The sequence below is a fragment of the Lagenorhynchus albirostris genome, chromosome 7 (assembly GCF_949774975.1).
Source record: "Lagenorhynchus albirostris chromosome 7, mLagAlb1.1, whole genome shotgun sequence".
NCBI lineage: Eukaryota > Metazoa > Chordata > Mammalia > Artiodactyla > Delphinidae > Lagenorhynchus > Lagenorhynchus albirostris.
In genome coordinates this window covers 56,602,960-56,622,758 of record NC_083101.1, presented here as the reverse complement: position 1 = coordinate 56,622,758, position 19,799 = coordinate 56,602,960, and the positions used below count along the sequence as shown (strand labels likewise).

Genomic DNA, 19,799 nt, shown 5'->3' with positions numbered 1-19,799 from the left:
TGTGATAATGCACAATCCTATGAATATATTAAAAACAGTGAATTGTACCCTTTAAATGTATAAATTTTATGTGAATTATCCCAATAATAGCTTTTAGAAAATATTTCAACCTCATTCTAAAGGCTATTACAGGGATTTCCCTGGCTGTCTGATGGTTGAGACTCCGCACTTCCACTGCAGGGGGCGTGGGTTCGATCCCTGGTTGGGGAACTAGGATCCCACATGCCCCACGGCGTGGCCAAGATAAATAAATAAATGAATGAATGCTATTACATTACACACTGTTATATACTTTCTAGAATATTATTAAAATACATAGCAAAAACCCTAATAGAGGACCAGACAAAGAGAAACCCTTACATATTAAATTAAGCCAGGTATTAGGATACCCAAAACAACAAACCACTTAGGAGCCAGATGCTAAATGTTGAGGAGCTCTTATTATATTACAACCACTAAACAAACAAAAACAAATGGTACTAGACCGAACATGACCCCTAGATGATTTCTTCTGAAAGACTATTATCTGAAAACAATCTTGAGATAGAAGATTTTTTTGCTTCTACAAACAAAAACATGAATGAAGTCCTCAATAGCATGAGCACTTACTCATCATACTCGATATGATAAATTACGTCTTCATCAGCAGCAACAGAATCTGAGTTAGACGTAGAGGGTACATTGTCCAATTTATTTGTGTTCTCTTTGGAATTATGATTTATATTTCCATTAGTCCTTTTATAAGAACTGCCATTCTTCAGTGGAGTTTTGCCACGTGAGTGTCCATCAGAAGCTCTAGTAACACTATGTATACGTGCTTCAAACCAAGCACCAAGGGCGACATCTCTGGCATCCACCAATTCATTTACCTAAAAAAAAGTTTAAAATTAGTTAATGAAGCGTAATTTCATCTACTGCTTCAAAAACATTAATATAACTCAAGTTATTTTGAGGGTTATCATAGTTAATATTTGCAGATATTCATGTTTAAAGTAATTTGAAAGATTAGAACGAAACTATTCTTTTTGGATTATACTGTCAAATCTGTTATTTACTAATACGAAAATTAACTTTCCTCCCAATATCCTTCAAAGAAATAGGTATTTTCTTTAACTATTCCTTACCCATATCTATATTAGACTTTTAAAATATAATTCTTGTGTACCCAAGAGTTATTCTGGCATGTCATTCATTAAGAATGTCACTAACAGGGCTTCCCTGGTGGCACAGTAGTTGAGAGTCCGCCTGCCAATGCAGGGGACACGGGTTCGTGCCCCGGTCTGGGAGGATCCCACATGCTGCAGAGCAGCTGGGCCCGTAAGCCATGGCCGCTGAGCCTGCGTGTCCAGAGCCTGTGCTCCGCAACGGGAGAGGCCACAACAGTGAGAGGCCCGCGTACCGCAAAAAAAAAAAAAGTCACTAACAAAAAGCCAGAACTCTGAAGTATTATGACTGTGATATTAATTTGTTCCATTAATTTCTTCAGAATCCTACAGATAATTTACAGTCAGTCCAACCAGAAAACACAGTATTAAACAGAAAATAAAACTCGAAAACGAGGGACTTACGCACATGTACAAAGGAAAGAATCTAGTGAACCTACCTATACAAAATGGAGATAAGTTCCACCAACAGCAAGTCACTAGCAAATGCATTATTTAGTACCTCAAAGAACAAAGAAAATATAAAGAGAACAGAGCTATAAACATGCAAAATGTATGTAGTCAACTCTAGTGGATGATCCAGAACTAAACCATACAATCTAACAAAAGGAAAACGGTATTAGAAGACAGGTATACCAGAGAAATTTAGAGTTACCTAAGAAATTGGGTTAAAAAAAAAAAGTCCTGTCCTAAAAAATGCTGAGGGAATTCGTATAAAGGTCAAAGCCCTTTCAGGAGCAACAACCAAGAGACATCCCTTCAACTTTTTAAAAACTCTTTAAAAAGAAAAAAAACAGACATTACTAATACAAGATCATTACCTAATCAAGCTAGCTCTTCCTGAGGGTCTAAGACCACTTAAGGTATCCAACAGAACTCTGACGGATGGTATCACATGGGGTAGGGGTGGGGGTTAGTATGTACTGAAGTTAATACCCATATACCAGGTATTATGCAAGGCTCCTTTAGTTAGGCTTGTCTAACTAACCTTAATAATTAATAAATCATATTTTACAGGATAAGAATTTAAGGCTCTGACAAGTTAACTTGCTCCAAATGAAAGTTAATAAAATGTAAAACTAGGATTTGAAGACACCTTGACCTTAAAGCTTATGTTTTTGCTACTATTCATTAGTATACATTTTGTAAGGCTATAGCTACCATAGTGATTCCTCTGATGGATCTCAGCAAAGCTGACTGAAAACCTTCTGGAAAAAATTGACCGTTCTCGATGCCATTAAGGACATTTGTGATTCATGGGAAGAGGTCAAAATATCAACATTAATAGGATTTAGAATACATTGATTCCAACCCTCATGGATGACTTTGAGGGGTTCAGGACTTCAATGTGATGGAAATAGCAAGAGAGCTAGAATTAGAAGTGGATCCTGAAGATGTGGGTGAATTGCTGTAATCTCATGGTAAAACTTGAATGGATAAGGAGTTGCTTCTTATGAATGAGCAAAGAAAGTAGTTTCTTGAGATGGAAGCTACTCCTGCTGAAGATGCTGTAAAGACTGTTGAAACAGCAAAGGATTTCGAATACTATATAAACTTAGTTGATAAAGCAGTGGTGGGGTTTGAGGACTCAACTCCGATTTTGAAACAAGTTCTACTGTTAGTAAAATGCTATCCAACAGCCTTGTATGCTACAGAAAACTTGTTTGTAAAAGGAAGAGTCAATCTATGACAAAGTTTCACTGTTGTCTTATTTAAGAAACTGCCACAGCCACCACCATCCTGGATCAGCCAGCAGTCATCAACACGGATGCAAGACCTCCCACCAGCAAAAAGATCACGACTTGCTGAAGGCTTAGATGGTTTTTTTTTAATAAAGCATTTTAAAATTAAGGTATGTACACTTTTAAAAGAAATTATGCTGTTGTACACTTAATAGGCTATAGTATAGTGTAAATGTAATTTTTGTATGCACTGGAAAACAAAAAACTTGTTTGACTTCTTTACTGATATTCTTTTTTGTGGTCGTCTGGAGCCAAACCCGTATTATCTCCAAGATATGCCTGTAGCCACATTTAGAGAAGAGTCTTTCATGTCCAAGTATTTGATAAAAACCCAAACAAACAAAAAAAACCCAAGTATGAGAGGCAAGGAAAAATCATTAAAAAATAAAACAGTACCAAGAGCAAATACTTGAGAAATTACCATAGCTAGCTGTAGCACTTTGTATGTTCTGTGGAAAACACACAAGCTCTGCAGATAAACCTCAGTTTAAGCCCTTGCTTATCACCTACTAGATGTAACCTTGAACAAGTTACTTAACCTGTCCCAGCCTCAGCTTCTTTTATAAAGTAACATACTTTGCAGTATATTGAGAGTAGGTGACAAATCTGTATGATGTGCCAACCTAGCAAACATATAGTAGGAACAAATGAAATAACTCTCCTTCCACTAAGTATCAACATATGTCCTATGTTAAAACTTATTAAAACTCATAGTATGGTCGGTCTTATTACCATACCATGCTTATTTAGTAAATACATTAGCCATTTAACATTATATACGTTACCTCCTTTAAAAATTACAATGCAACGTCATTCTTATTTTCCAATTAGGTTCAGAAGTGAAATACACTTGCCCTCAGAAGATACACAGCTAGAAATGGGAGCTAAGTTGATAAAGGTTTCTCTAACTCTGAACATGATTCTCTCATTATACCGTGTTTCTTCAGAGTTACAAATCAAAACACAATACGGTTCCATTTATATAAAGTTCAGAAAGAGGAAAATTAGCGATGCATACATAGGTTAAATGTTATTAAGAGGTTAAGTATAATAAAAGGTTAAAGCTCATAAAAAGTAAAGTATTGACTACCATAGAAGTTTGGGTAGTAGTTACAACTAGGGAGGAGGGAGTTTAATCAAGAGGGGCACATGAGAAGCTCCTGGCGTACTGCTGTTCTATTTCTTAATTTGAGTGGTATTTATGGACACTGACTTCATAATATCTTGTTAAGTTCTACTCTTATTTGTTGTCTATTACATTTCATGATCAACAAGGTTAAATAAAGCAGCACTGCACTATAGACAAGACAGGAAATATAGGAAATCCATGATTTTTACTTAGTAATTACTGATAATTTTCCTCTTTATTTGCTACAATAAGCATAGACATGTAAAAAGTTTTAACAGTGCCACACACTTAGCTAAATCCTAAAAGCTTACTATCATCATGCTAAACAGTTATTATTTAAGCCAGAATGAGTCATTTCAACAGTAAGATCTGATGTGAGTCATACAAAGCTTCCACATCTAAAAACCAGAATTAAAACCAATTTAGGCATCAGAGGTCCACCTGGTTTCACAAAATAAATTACTTCCTAGAGCCAGTGTGATTCAATGTGTTGTACAATGGGAATGGATGGACCCAGCCTCTGCAATCTTCCACAGACTTTCTAAACGTGATAGTGATATCTGGTTTCTTACAACGTATGAAAAGCTATCTGAAATTGACCAAATATCGCTCAAAGTTATCAAATAGGGCAAAACAAGACTGATACTGGATAACAACTTCAGATTAAAATTTCATCTTAAAGTTTAAATGTTTACCTATGTCTGTTTTGAGTACACTACTTTGAAAATCCACTTTTTGTGCCTGCTTATCATGAGGTCCAAAAATATTCTTAGGCAAAAGGAAGGGAAAGCCTCCAAATCTGTTTGCTCATCCATAGAGAAAAATCTTTATAAAGCAAAAAATTACATAGGCAAGAATTCATGAAGAGGAAAAAAAAACCTCCCAATTTTTAAATGATTCAGACACAATTTAATGAAATTTTGATATACTCACTATTCAGAGACTCGCTCTAAGGAAAACAGACAAAATTCAAAGCAAACTCAAAATAAGTCAAAAGTAGAAGCCTCTGAGCATTTTCAGGCTAGCCCAAAAGAATATCTAATATAATTATGAAGGCAGAGGGCAATATCATCTGTTTACCCCTCATTTCTAGTACCCAGTACAAATATACACTAAATATCTAAATATTCAATGAATGGATTATCCAGAAATAAACCCTTCTATATGAAAAAGTCACTAGTCAAAATTTCAAATATCTATGACAATTACCGAGCTTCACCCAAAAAAGCAAGTAAGTTTGTGTTAGTCTCTTCAACTAAAGAGGAAGGTTAAGTGCAGCTTTGACTAAACATATTACTTTACAAATAACAGTAGCCTTTTGAGAGTTCACATGCCAGGTTCCAAGTGTATTTCTAAATGAGGAAAGGGAGACAATGTACTTACTTGCCAAATTTGTCCAACTCAGAACGTGGCTGAATTGAAATTTGAAACCAAGGTTGACAACAAAGCTCAAGTCTTTAACATCTATGCTATATATTAATATGAAATATAAGAGATGTTTAAAAAACAAAACCAAGTACTAGAGATAGTTGACAGCCAAAGTACTAACACTGCAAATAAAAAGCAAAGATCTGCTAAGAGAAGTAGTTTCTCATGATGCTTGTCTGAATTAGTTTGGGGGAGGGGACACAACTGGGTATTGAGAAGTGTGCTAAACAGAGAATTTAAATTGACCTTAACTACTTAACCTTGCTTAATCTCAGATCTGCAGATTCATAAGCTGGTCCTCTCCTATGAAAACAAATTCATACCTACATGGCCCAAAACAAATCAAGTCAAAAGTAGCAGCTTCTAAACTGTTGCCCTTAAAAGTTAAAATGTAATAATGTAAGCTTAATATGGACACAGATGGTTACATAAATATTTATAGATACATGGATATACAGGAGTTATTATACATACTGCATGTATTTCCTTGCTCTGTCAGCTGAGGGCCCTAAAAACAAGGACACCCCAGTAGCAAGGAGCACCTAGAGCCCAGATCTTAAGTTTCCAATACCATTCTCCAATTAAAGGAACCAAGGCTCCTTGGAGAAATGGTTGACTGCAGGACTGGGGCAGGAAACTTACAAGATGAGCCCGAAAGAAAAGCGCTAGCGCTAGTGCCAGAAAGAAAGCGCTTCAACGAAAATCAAAGGAACCCAAAATAATGGGGGTATATGGAAGGGACACAGGAGAAAAAATATCCATACTGATGTCAATAAATGACTGAGGAAATGAAGAGACAAGTCTCCCGCATAAAAGAATTCCCAATAATTTTTGTAGATCTGACTACATGCAGTTTGGGCTGCATATAATGACTTCATCTCAAAAAAAAAAAGTATGTAAAGGGGGGTGGGGGAAAGTAAACTGACAGTGAAGAAATGTGACACACACTACACCTTGGCCGGGTGATTATGGTTCACATCAACAGTAGTAAGTTACTACTGATGTAAAACCTAAATTATAATCACCAAATAGAATGTTGACAGTACAGTGCCCTAGATATGTGATGAAAATAGCACTTCACCTCTGTGCTCTTCCTCCCAAAATATGTAAATCCAGTCTAATGATGAGGAAAACAAATGAATCCTAACATGGCATTTTACAAAATACCTGACCAGTACTCCTCAAAACTGTCAAGATCATCAAATACAAAGTCTGAGAAACTGCCACAGCCAAGAGGAGCTTAAGGAGACGTGACAACTGTCTTAGTATAATACTAATGTAAATGTAATATGGTGTCCTAGATGGGATTCTGGAACATAAAAGACATTAGGTACAAGCTAATGAGATATGGTTCATTAATTATAACAAACGTGCCACACACTAATGTTAGATGTTAACAACAGGGCAAACCAGGTGTGGGATATATGGAAAAACTGTAGTATCTTCCCAATTATGCTGTAAATCTAAAACTGTTCTAAACTAACAAGTTTATTTTTAAAATAATGTGAAAAAATATCAAGTAGAAAGTTTTGGTAACTGAAAGAGTGATGAAATCAATGAGTGACATAGACAACAATTTGGCAAGTGGGCTTTCAATATTAACAATTCAATCTGAACTGTGAGCACTACATAAGGCACTAATTTATGTAAGTTTTGTGCATATCATGTAAGTTTATTCGCAGACTTTTGTTTTGTTACTATACTTTTTTCTTTTACTAAATGATCACAGTAAGGAAAGCTACTGGTATTTCAACAGCCACTCTGCTGATGGCTCATAATGCTCTAAGGTATCTTCTCAGCTTTCCAGGTATTCCTAAGTAAAGACTGCCTTCTCCAGTATTTACAACACTTTGTTTTCTGCTTATCTGTATCATCTAGCACTTCTAGAAAGATGTTAAACAATAGCATTAACGGGCTTCTTTGTCTGGCTCCTGTCTTTAATGGGAATGTTTGTGGCTTTTCCCCACCATTAAGCATGATGCTGGGTGTGGTTTAAAATATTCATCTATTCCATCTGTTCCTGTTACCAAGGATTTTTTTAAAAAATCAGAAATGAATTCAAATTTTTATTTAGATGAAGAAAACAGATTAGATCATTTGTTTTCTTTGGTTTATTAATATGAAATATTAAAATATTTCTTAAAAATGAACTATCCCACTTCCTGACAAACCACAATTAGTCAAGGTATGGTCTTCTAATATAGTTATAATTTTATTTGTAAAACATAACTTAGGTTTTACATCAATATGTAGTGATACTAGTGTGCTTTTTATCATGTTTCAAGTATCAATATTACACTAAATTTATAGAACAAATGAAAGCTTTTTTTTTTTTTTTTTTACATTTGTGGGTCAATTTAGATATCGTCATGGGTTTAAAGCAATTCCTCAGTGTAGCCAGGCCAGGTACTTTGATACAACTCTTCGCCAGTTTTGATTCTTTCCATTTTTATGGATCTGTTTGCATTTTTCCATAGATCTCTATTTGCATTTTCTTAATTCATTTTGTCTACCAATCTTTAATTTTTTGCCTTGAAAACGCTCTGAAAATTAAGTTTGGGTCCCAGTTTATCCCAACCAGTAAGAATTAAGAAAAAATATAAGGATAGAAAAAGATGGAGCAAAACTGTCAATTATTCCCACAAAATTTACTAGAATTTGAAGAAGTTGCTAGATAACAAAGGTCAATAAATAAATCAATTGCATTTCTACATACCAAACAAACTGCAATTTTAAAAGGCAACCATCAAAAACAAAGCTAATAGAAATAAGTCAAAGGTATGTAAACAGAAAAGTAATTGAGAAACATGTCAAAGATCTAAATTAATGGAGACATCTATCATTCATGAATGAAGGACTCAACATTGTAAAGATGTCAATTCTCCAAGCTGATCTACAGATACAATATGCACTGAAGTTCCACCAGCACTTTTATTTCTAGGTAAAAATTCCTAAAGAAATTCTTGAACATGTATACCAGGATACACATAGTTGGTTCAAAACAGCACAGTTTAAAACAGCTAAAACTGGAAACAGCTCAAATACCTATTAATCATGGATTAGATAAATGTATTGTGGCATGTTAATAAAACGGAATAACATAATAGTGAAAAATAAAATATCTATATGCAAAAAAGTAAAAGTTCAAATACAGGCAAAACAAAACATTGTTTAGAGATACATACATAAGTAGTTAACACTAAAGAAAAATAAAATGACCAGAGTAGTGAGAAAAAGTAGTTTACCTCTTAGGGAAAGAGAGGGAGATGTGTTCTGGTAGGGGCACACAGGAGGCTTTAAAAAGGAACTGCTTAACCTTGGTGGAATTACACAGGTGTTTGCTTTATTATTCTCTGTACTGTACATACACATTTTATACATTTGCCTATATATCTTTCACTAGTATTTCAAGATTACTTTTAAAAGTTAAAATATTAACAGCCCAATCTTTACTCTCAAACAGCAATCAATGTTTTCTTGTTCACAACACCCTGAAGAGAACATATCTATATTCTCACAATTAACCAGAAGTCTGAGGAAGACAACATACCTTGTATAGTCCAATGCCAGGATCAATAAGAAAATCACGAGTTGATGTAGACGGCTGACCGGAAGGTCCCACCCTTGGGGTTTTCTTTACTTTAGGTGGACTATTAGAACAGGGTTTGGCCTGTACATCAGTCTGTTTAGATGTGCTAGGAAGGTCAGGGTCTGGACGAACTAGCAGCTGAATTATATCATTCAGTCCAACATCATAATCAAATAAAGTATATCCATTTTCTAACTAGAAAAAAAGGATAGAAAAAGATTAAAATGCTTCTCTCAAAACTCAATCTTTCTACATCCTTAGTTACTCAAATGTCCTAGCTAAATTATTAAAATAAAATACAGAGCACTGAAATTTAGTGATTGTGAAGCCATTCCTATGGCCTCTGATGACAACATCTTTTCAGGACCTCAATAAATTCTTAAGAATCATTCTATATCAACTATAGGGAAAACTGATAGCCACTGAAACCAAAAATGTTATCACTGCTGCTGTGACCTCATCACCTAGGCAGAAAAACTCTAAACTTCAACAAGTTTTGTGTATTTTAATGAATCTACAAGAAAGGTGAATTTTGAAAGTGAACTGTTTTATGACCTTGTGTTCATAAGGACATTTAACCATTTTATCTTTCTGAAGCAGTAATTTTTAAAAATCAAGCAAAAAAAATTCAAGCAGGAATAATTACAATTCTTGCTTATGCTACTCCAACTTGCTCAAAGTTCTCTGTAAAGGCGATCAAGTTGTATTATGAAAAGTATTCCAGGATGACTAGTGAATAAATTATCTTACAACTTACCCATATTTTGGCAGGGTCTCTATAAAGGACTGAATGGCATCCACCAGCCCCACCCCCAACCCCTCCCAAATACGGTGAAGTCCTAATCCCAAGTAACTCAGAATGAGACCTTATTTATTTGGAAATAGGATCTTTACAGATGTAATCAAGTTAAAACTAGATGAAAAGGGTGGGCCCTAATCCATTGTGATTGGTGTCCTTATAAAAAGTTTAAATTTGGACAGACACAAGGGGAGAAAATAGCCACGTGACTGGAGTGACACATTTACAAGCCAAGAACACCAAGGACTGCTAGCAAACATCAAGAAGCTAAAGGAAGCAAGGAAGGATTCTTCCTTAGAGCCAGAGATGGCATGGCCCTGCTGACAACCTGAGTTCTGGCTTCCAGCTTCCAGAACTGCTGGACAATAAATTTGTTGTCTTAACCCACCTAGGGTTTGGTACTTTGTTACGGAAGGCCTAGGAAACTAAGTCTCCATTTTGTTTCTTTATAAAAGTCAGTTGGCCATTTCTCTAAACTCCTTGAAGTTCAGAACTACCATTTCCCCGGAAACATTACCAATTTAATCCCTAGTCATTCTTCCCTCTTTGCATGTAATACCTGTCACCATTCACAGCTCTAACACAATAAAGCCGTACGTGAGAAGTCAACCAAAGAGAAAAGAATGAGAATCTGTCCTTGAATGACAAACTTACTAATGTACTACGTAAGGTAACTTTAATTCAAGTGGTCCAAGAATACACTTGGCACAATCCTGCACTCTACAGGTGTTCACACCGTTAAACAGAACAAGGGACTGAGAAATTCAAATTTTCCAGTGGGGGAATTAAATGAGACATTATCTCACAGATTAGTTAACATACTTATTTCACATAAGTCTAAGGAGTCTTCCAAGTCAGTAAGCAGATAAGCCCTTATAGGGACATGATGTTAACATGGCTTATCTGATTAAAAAAACAAGAACTCCTAATCCTGAACTCCTGGGAAAACCTCAAGAAGCAAAAAACTACACATTCACACCTTCATTTTGACTTTCTCCAACAGCATCCCCTCCCCTCCCCCCTCACCCCCAAGTAAGAACACACCAATTCTGTGACAGCTGAAAAAGCGCAACTTTGATTAAACATACAGCTGTTGCACATTATGACAACTACAAAAAAATGTAATGTTCAAAGTAGGGAAAAAACTAACAGCACAGAACATGCAAATTAACTGGTAGGGCATGCCCCAAATGAAGACAGCTGTTAAGGTGATGAAATAATTGGAAATCCAAAGTATTTCCATAAACACTTCCACTGAAATTTGAGGAGTCAGTGAGAGGGACCTTGGGGGCATTCTTATACCCAACCCCTCTGACTAGTTTCTAGGAAGTGATCAGAGTAAATATAAGCTGCTTAAAGTGAGACTTGGTTTGAAAGGAAAAGTAGTATCTTAAGTCATAGTGAAGCGCTAAGCATATGAAGGCATGAAGCCCTGTAATAGAAATTAGGCCCACAATAACAAGTAACCACTTTTCCTCAATTACTCACGCTCGCTAGGATAGCGACTTTTACCCAGATTATATAGTGCTTCCTAATTCATAGGTACCCTCCCAGTTTTCCTGAAACAGTGATTATTATTCACCACACTGAAAGTTCCACAGAGTTAGGCTATTGTGAAGAGTTGCGAAGACTGTTGGAATGTTATTTTAAAAGTACTGGAAATTCCCTGGCAGTCCAGTGCTTAGGACTCTGAGCTTTCACTGCGGAGGGCCCAAGTTTGATCCCTGGTCAGGGAACCAAGATCTTGCAAGCTGCACAGCTAAAAAAAATAAGAATAAGTACTAAAGTTCTCCCAAATTTAATGAAAGTATTGATTGAAAATTACCTGCACTTAAAGTATGCTGAGTGGGGGAGAAAAGGACTGGGTAATTTGGAAATTACAAACACCTATGTGTTTCATGCATTTAACTACAGTCCATCAATGTCTCACAGCAGAAAATGTTTGATAACTGCCATCCTAGAAGATGGGGCTGCAGAATTTACAATACTAGAGAGGCAGGACTAGTCCTAGAATTTTTTCCTTGAATTGGGTTAAAGAAATTCCAGGTAACAGTAAGAACGGCAACAGTGCTGCAAGGGAAAACTAGGAAGCAAACACCAATTGGCAGTGGCTGAGAAGGCAGAGAAGTCATTCCCAAGGGGCTAATAAGGGATGCAGGTGGAGGGCATTACACTTTCACAGCATATACACTCCTCCGTCTCCCTCTCCCCCTCTTCCCCTCTCTCTCACTCCCTCACTCCTTTAAGTAGGCAAACACTTTTACTTTGTACTCCATGTGAAAACTGAGTCCAGGGGCAAAAGGCAACTAACTACTCAGTTTTTCTTCAGTTCTGGTTCATACCCCACATCTACAATCTATTCTAAGAGTCCCTACAGTGATACAGGGAAGGAAAGAGAAGCGGAAAGAGAATCCTTTCGAAGTAGGAAAAGCTCTGGATTCTCAAAAAGATGTATAGATCCACCAATATAACTCTTCCTTAAAAAAAAACCCCCCAACCCCCAGGGTGCAAACTCAACTTCCCAGAGAAGAATATCCAAATGAGGTTACCCTACTTTAACTGGAACTTACAGCCCTGAATTGAGGCTCTCCATTCTGACTCTCTAAAGTAGAGAGAATCACATAATTACAGAGCTTCTCAAGCTTCATTTGCATACAGACCACCTGGGGACCTTGTTAAAATACAGATTCTACTTCAGTAGGTCTGGTGTGAGGCTCCCAGGTGAAGCTAATGCTGTTGGTCCTGCTGATCCAGGGACCATACTTTGAACAGTAAGAAACTAGTATGAGGCTGACTATCCTTCAACATTCATTTTCAAACTCTGGTGCTCATCAGAGTCTCCCATGGGGTCTTGTTAAATTCAACCACTTGCAATTCTGGGGTGAGCTGAGCATGTATAATAAATATCCACAGGTGATTCTGATGTTTTCCAAGGATTAAAAGCCGCAGACTAACATACAAAGGTGGGGGTAGGGGGGAGACCATTTACATCATGGACACTGTAAATTTGTTTTTATTTAAGACATTTTTCACTATGTGGAAGTAAGGCATCTTGAGGAAGGGGTGGCCTTTTTCTAATAAGCACAAAGGCATTTTACAGGATAAGGGCAGCCCTGTGACATCAATCCAATAGTAGGACACACTATCCTGTCCAAGGACTATGAACACCAAAGAGGAAAGGAGAATAGAGATAATAATCACTGCCATGGCTACCTGTCAGCTCATAAGGAACAAATACAGCTTCAGCAATGTCTTCCTTCTGTCTCCAACTAAGTACAGCACCCAAGGTCCATTCCTAATTCCTACTGGTTTATCCCTATAGTGAAATCAAAGTAGGGAGTTATCAACTGTCCTGGGCTAGGAGGTACATAATGTTGTTATCCTCAAGTTCTTCCCTGAACCTGGAACAGCCTCCTGGTTTCCTGAAAATGTACCCTGTTGCCTTGAATTTATCCCAATCCCTACCTTCTCCTAAAGACAGCCAGGTGCACATTTTCTTTTTATCATATTTGATAATTAGACTGTAAGGGGTGTCGCCCAGGAATACATTTTCACGCTTCATTTCTATCTCTGGTGAAGTCACCAAAGTATCCCAGGAATTCATGTACTATTGTTCCTAGCTAGAAAATAAAATTCAATAAACTTGATTACATGCTTTTCGCTTTTGACCAAAAGATAAAAAGGTGTCAGCCACTGGAGGCACAGCAATATAAAGCTACACAGTTTTTAATACACAGATATTTATTTCTAAAGCAAAGTTTACAACTAAATTGAACAGCTGTTTTTACAAGTCTAACACTAGAAGATCAATATAAAACTGGCTACTAACACATATCAAAGACGCTATCGTTTACTTGAAAACAAAAAAACCCCTGGCTCTTTCTCAGAGTGTAATCTTGTTACTCTGAAATTTCTGGGCAGGTTTCAAAGGGTAAGCCTAGGAAGGGGAGAAAAATATTCCTATCAAACCCTTTGGCTGTAGGAAAACGGCTACTTCTACCAAATCAAAGAGAGTTACACTTATTTCAAACCACAGGATTGGAGCCAAACTATGATCTACCAACTGGAGGATGCCAACTTCTTTAGTGGATTAACGTTTTTTTTTTTTTTTTTTTAAAAAAGGCAATAAAATAGGATGGGTCTGGGTCTCTAGGTACAGGCCATGTGAGTAGGAAAAATCTTCTTCAATGGACCAGACCAAGGCTAAACTGTTCAACTACCAGCGACGCCCACAGACACCCTCACCGCCAAAAAACACTTTCAGCCTTCAAGTATGTACCGCTGGCTATGCTCCAATTGCTGTGTTAAAAGCTTGAGTGAGGGGTCTAATTAGAAGGTGAAAAATAAGAGCAAGACGAAATCTTTTACACTGCTTTTCACTCTGCGAACAACCCCCCTGGCAAACACTGGGCAGTTTAAACCTGTCCCGGGTTACATCAACAGCTTCTTTAGCCCAGGTCTCTAATCTGCCCCACAACAGATTCGATTCTAGGAAAAAAGGTGAGGGAAACGAGTGCCAAAAGTTCTGTAAACCCTTCGAATCTTCAGCATATATAAATCCCTTCCACAGTAAGGAGGCAGACTTCGGGTCTTGAGCCCCAGAGGGAGCAATGTATGTTTCCCCTCCTATTTGGGAGCCGGGAGCCCGGCAGAGATACGGAAGCGATACGAGCCGTGAGCCGGGTCAGCGCGGCCGGGAGCGGGGGCCTCCGACCCTCCCCACCCGCACTTCGGCATGGCCGCCAGAGCCCGCTGCCCTCCCCGCCCTGCAGGGGCCCCGGACCCCACCAAGCGCGGGAAGCGAGGGAACCCAGGCGCTCTGGCGGGCTGTGCCTGCGGCTGCTGACCCGCTTGCTAAAGGCGGTGAGGTCTCGGCGCTCGGGGCGCCCCCGCCGAGCGCACCTGCAACGGGGCCGGCCAGGACCCCGCTAGGCCCCGTAGGCGGGCGCAGGGCCGCACTCTGAGTCTCGAGGGTTGCCCACCCGAAATGGAGCTAGGTGCGCTCTGCGTGCGCCGTGCACCAAGCCCTCCGGCCCGCCCAGCCCACGCAACCCCGTGGCGTCCCGCTGCCCTTGCTCCGGCTTCCAGAGGGGTGCGGTGGGCGCGCCTCACCTGTTTGCCCCGGTAGAAGAGGCGCTGGCACTCGGGCCGCACGTCGAACAGCGCCCACACCCGTTCGCGCAGCTCCTCAATTGTGGCTTTCCGAGACACGTCCTCAATGGTGCGCGTCTGGGAGCCGTCGATGGTGCGAACCTGGATCCACATCTCGGTGCCGGGAGAAGGGGCCGGCTTCGCTTTGTCTCCCCCTGCGCTCCGGGCGCCGCGCCCCGCCCGGCCCGCGCCGCTTCCCCGGCTGCTCTGGCTCTCCGCGGCTGGCGGGCGAGCGCGCGCACAAGCGAGGAAGACCGACCAGACGCCGGGCCCGACAGGCGGCGGCGAATACTAGACCGCGAGCCCACCTAAGAGAGCTGAGGAGGGAAGGAAACCGGAACCAGTCGGAAGCGCGGCTGCTTTCGCAGCCCCCACCTCACAAATGGGAAACAGCCTTGTCTGCACCGCGCGGAGTGTTTACTTATAGAGCTCTAGCTCCCACATGGAGGTCACGGCGCCAACCCGGATCTCGCGAGATCTACGCCGGGCTCCGCCTTAAAGAGGAAGCGACCAGGGAAGTGGCTATAGACATGAGGGAACTAAAATGGGCGGGTGCGGGGAGGGCGGGGCGGAGGGGCGGGGCCGCCGAGAGCCGTTACTTGCGCCTCAGCGTGCACCTGGGCCCTGGACACGCCCTCTAGTCTTCGGGTGTCTGGCGGTTACAAGGCCGCCCACATGGGTTGCACCTTTGGTCTCGGTTTCGCGACCCAGGGCGCGAGCGACTCCTCAGGCTTAGCCGATTCGGTTCTGTGGTCTCAAAAACACACCAAAGATGAGAAACTCTGACGTGCACTTGTATGATCATGAAAAGCGGTGTGCGTGCGCGCGGGCGCGGCCTAAATTTGTGAGAAAGCACGTAAGGAAATGAACCCGCTTCACCGCGCTCAGCCAGACACCGCCAGCCACGCGGCCTGGTGGGGCCGGCCACCCAGGAAAGGCCTTGGGGACCCTTCTGCTTCGCGAACTCGTTTCCCGCCGGCCCGAATGCTGCCTTCGCGCGGAAACCAGCTTCTTGGGGTTTCCCGCCGCTGGGCCGAGGTGGCGGCCTTAGGCCTGCAGGCTGCGGGGCCGGCTGGGATCGCCCTCTACGGGCCCGCTGCGCTCACAACCGGACCTCGGGCCACGGAGGCGTTGGTGCCGCCGCCCGGAGGGCCTCTCGCGGTTTCCGTTTGTGGACCTTCCGGGTTAGTGAGCGTTTGGCCTAAGGGATTGCGGGGTCATGCAAAACGCTTTTAAAGGATGCAAAATTACACACCTCCGAAAAGGACTTCCAGAGAGCCTACCAGGAATAAATTCTCCGAAATAGGCCCAAGCAGGGTTACCTAACACACCTAACAGTGGGCTTATTTCAAATAAGAAGGGAGAGAGCATATGAAGGTAGAAAAAACTAAATGTATAAGCTTTGGACTTAATAGTGGCCAAAATCCATAACGTAATTATTCAGGCTGGTGGAAATTATTACCCTAAAGGTAGAGCAGCATTTTTGTAATAACCACTTAAAATAACTGCAAGTACAGAGAAGTCCAGTAGTATGATAAAAAAAGATGGCCCAACACGGGAAGGACAGAAAAAAATGGAATACAGATACACACTTCGGTCTCTACTCTTGTTGAAAATTTTACATTCACTGTATCCTCTAAATATAATTCATCTTGTCTGCTCCTGATTTAAGTAAAGCAAACACTGAGTATTCATTACATGTGTAAATATTAAGTATGCTTATAAACTGCCCCAATAAGAGATAGCTATTTGCTATTATAGGATATGCTATGCCATTGCGGAGGCATATTAAGATTTTTTTTTTTTAATTCTCTGCTCACAAAGAATTTACAATCCAATTCAGATAAGATTTAGAAAAAATTAAAGAGTAATTTAATACTAAATAGTGTGTTGTTGGTTAAAACAACAATTAGAGATGAGTGAAGGGGGACTAGAATGATCTGTGAGCTTAAAGATAGGGGTACAACTTGACCTGAGTTAACTGGTATATTGTAATGAAGGCAGCATTTAAGTTTTCAGTTTGCGGATTGAGATAGACTTGAATTGTAAACCCAGTTTTGCTGTTTTCTTAAAATGTGATCTTGGACGAATTATTTACTTCAATTTCCTCAATGTAAAATGGTGCTTATAACATCTAATGAGTGTAGAGTGTTTAGCATAGTGCCTATCCCTTGCTGCTACACAATAAATTATTTTTGTGCTATTATTATGGAGAGGATTTAGTTAAGTACAGAATGCCCAAAGAGGAGAGAGTGCTTAAGCAAAGACAGGAGGTATGCATTTTTACAGGTCAGAAGAGATTGCATATAAGAGAAAGGTTGACTAAATGGAGAAGAACACAGTGTGAATATTAGCATTCAAAGCAGTAGATTTTGTGGGCCCCAGGGAGAAACTAAGGTTTTTAAAGGAGTCCACTGTTGTGATTAAATATGCCTTTGGAAAGACAGAAGAAGGAATGTGGAAGGATGCCTTAGGGAAAAACTAAGGGACAAGGAGAGGAGGGGGAGATGCTGTCAGAAAGCTTATTGAAGAGGCAATTGTGTCAGTTTGGTGAAATTTGTGGCAATGGGTGAGAGAAGAAAGGGTAGCTTCTAGAATATTCTAGAAAATAAAGCCTATCAGACTTGTAGAATGTGTGGATATGAGTAATGAGGAAAATGGAATGCTAAGAATAATTCCCAAGTTTCCAGTTTGGGAGACTTAAACGATGGTTTTGGTAGATGGTGATGCTCTTAACTAGAAGAGGAAGCAAATTGGGAAAATTCAGTGAGTTCCCTTTGCACTGTGTAGCATTTGAAATGCATCCAAAATATACCTAGATGGAGATATCTAAGTGACAGTTGGAAATGCAGGTCTAAAGTTTTGCCGGGAAGTAGAAAAGTTCTGAAAGAGGAACTAGTCAAGATCTCCTGTACTCATTCCCATAAGACAATTTGTCCTTCTTAATGTGGTGGGTCTTCCATGGAGAACCCTTGGTGGTGGTGGGGGGCGATGGAGGGAAACTACTGTCAAAATTGGGTATCTACTGGGACAGTATAGGATTTGTGTTAATCTAGTCAGCGTAGATCCCAAATGATTGACAGGACAGGGCTTAGAGCTGTGAGACTCAGAAAAGATAAATTTGTCCTGTGCAGACCAAATTAATTACATCTGGAAACATGAGCTTTTGTGAATAGTATGTTACTTAGGCTATAAATAACTGCAAAGACTGATTTTATATGTAACAAAATACATCCTTCTGTGTTTCTCCACATAGTGCATGTTGTAACTAAGGTTTTCTCTTCCCCTGCAATGCTGTTGTCTGCTTAGGAAGCTGCCGGGTTTTAAAAACAAGATAGAAGTTCTCTGACAAAAACCATCATATCAGAGTTCTGATATACCATGCCTTATTACCAGATGTGTAGCTGAAACAACTTGGATGTGAGCAAGGAAAGAAAAGAGGAATTATTTACATGGATGAGAAGCAAATACTAAAGTTTATGCCATCTGTCATGATTCAGTATTCGTTCAAGTTAAAAGAGGCAAAACAGAAAGATAAAAGATTGATCGTAGAACTAATTATTCTAGAATCTTATCACCCCTCACAATATCTCATTTTCTCAACTAATGTCTCAAAGTTAACACACACACACACACGCACACACACACACATGTAAAGTGAATTTCAATCTGGTCTCTAAAGTTCTGATTACCAACTTTTCATCCGCACATCTTTGATGATTACCTTCTTTTCTCTCCTCCAGGGCCACTCTCTACCAGCTGGCTGTCCTGGAGTTCAAGGGCAGAGAGTACATCAATGGGGTCAGTGCTCTCAGGCTTCCAACTGAGTTTGGCCAGTGGGGAGGAAGCACAGACAGGAAACTGCAGGATGGGAAGAGAGGGAGGTCAGTATATTTATTCCCCTGGCTTTCTTCCTGAAAGGTCACCTCGCCTTCCTGGGAAGTCACTACTCCTCCAAAACTGACCTGCTCTGCATGACTCACTTTTCCATGTTCTGGTAACCTCTCCCTTCTTTTCTTTTCTTTTCTTTTTTTTTTTAATTTACTTTTGGCTGTGTTAGGTCTTCGTTGCTGCATGTGGGCTTTCTCTAGTTGCAGAGAGCGGGGGTACTCTTCGTTGCGGTGTGTGGGCTTCTCATTGCGTTGGCTTCTCTTGTTGCAGAGCGTGGGCTCTAGGTGCACGGGCTTCAGTAGTTGCATCACGTGGGCTCAGTAGTTGTGGCTCGCGGGCTCTAGAGCACAGGCTCAGTAGTTGTGGTACATGGGCTTAGGTGCTCTGCAGTAAGTGAGATCTTCCCGGACTAGGGCTCGAACCCGTGTCCCCTGCATTGGCAGGCGGATTCTCAACCACTGCACCACCAGGGAAGCCCCCTTCTTTTATTTGTTTGGGTCTAGGGATTGTAACATTTTTACAGTGCTAGATTCGTACATATTCCTTCAGTTCCCTATACCTTGGCTCACAGCCTCTTTTTTCCCCCTTTTTTCTTTTAATTGAAGTACAGTTGATGTAAAATATTATATAAGTTTCAGGTATACAACGTAGTGATTCACAATTTTTAAAGGTTCTATTCCATTCATAGTTATTATAAACTGTTGGCTATATTCCCTGTGCTGTACAATATAATCTTGTAGCTTATTTATTTTATACATAGTAGTTTGTACCTCTTAATCCCCTACCCCTATTTTGTCCCTCCTCCCTACCCTCTCCCCAGTGGTAACCACTAGTTTGTTCTCTATATCTGTGAGTCTGTTACTTTTTTGTTATATTCACTAGTTTGTTTTATTTTTTAGATTCCACA

The 19,799-nt window shown here is 40.1% G+C and overlaps 1 protein-coding gene across 1 annotated transcript in view; it reads right to left on the bottom strand.

Annotated features, from left to right (window-relative positions):
• UHRF2 (ubiquitin like with PHD and ring finger domains 2) overlaps nt 1-15,401 on the bottom strand; it is a 74,199-nt gene extending 58,798 nt beyond the window's left edge. The window contains exons 1-3 of the mRNA XM_060153206.1: nt 14,963-15,401; nt 9,013-9,246; nt 610-869 (exon numbers count right to left, since the gene is read on the bottom strand). Of these exons, the coding sequence (XP_060009189.1) occupies nt 610-869; nt 9,013-9,246; nt 14,963-15,115 (647 nt within the window). The 5' untranslated portion in view covers nt 15,116-15,401. The remainder of the gene's footprint in view (nt 1-609; nt 870-9,012; nt 9,247-14,962) is intronic.
• Nucleotides 15,402-19,799: the final 4,398 nt, after the last annotated feature.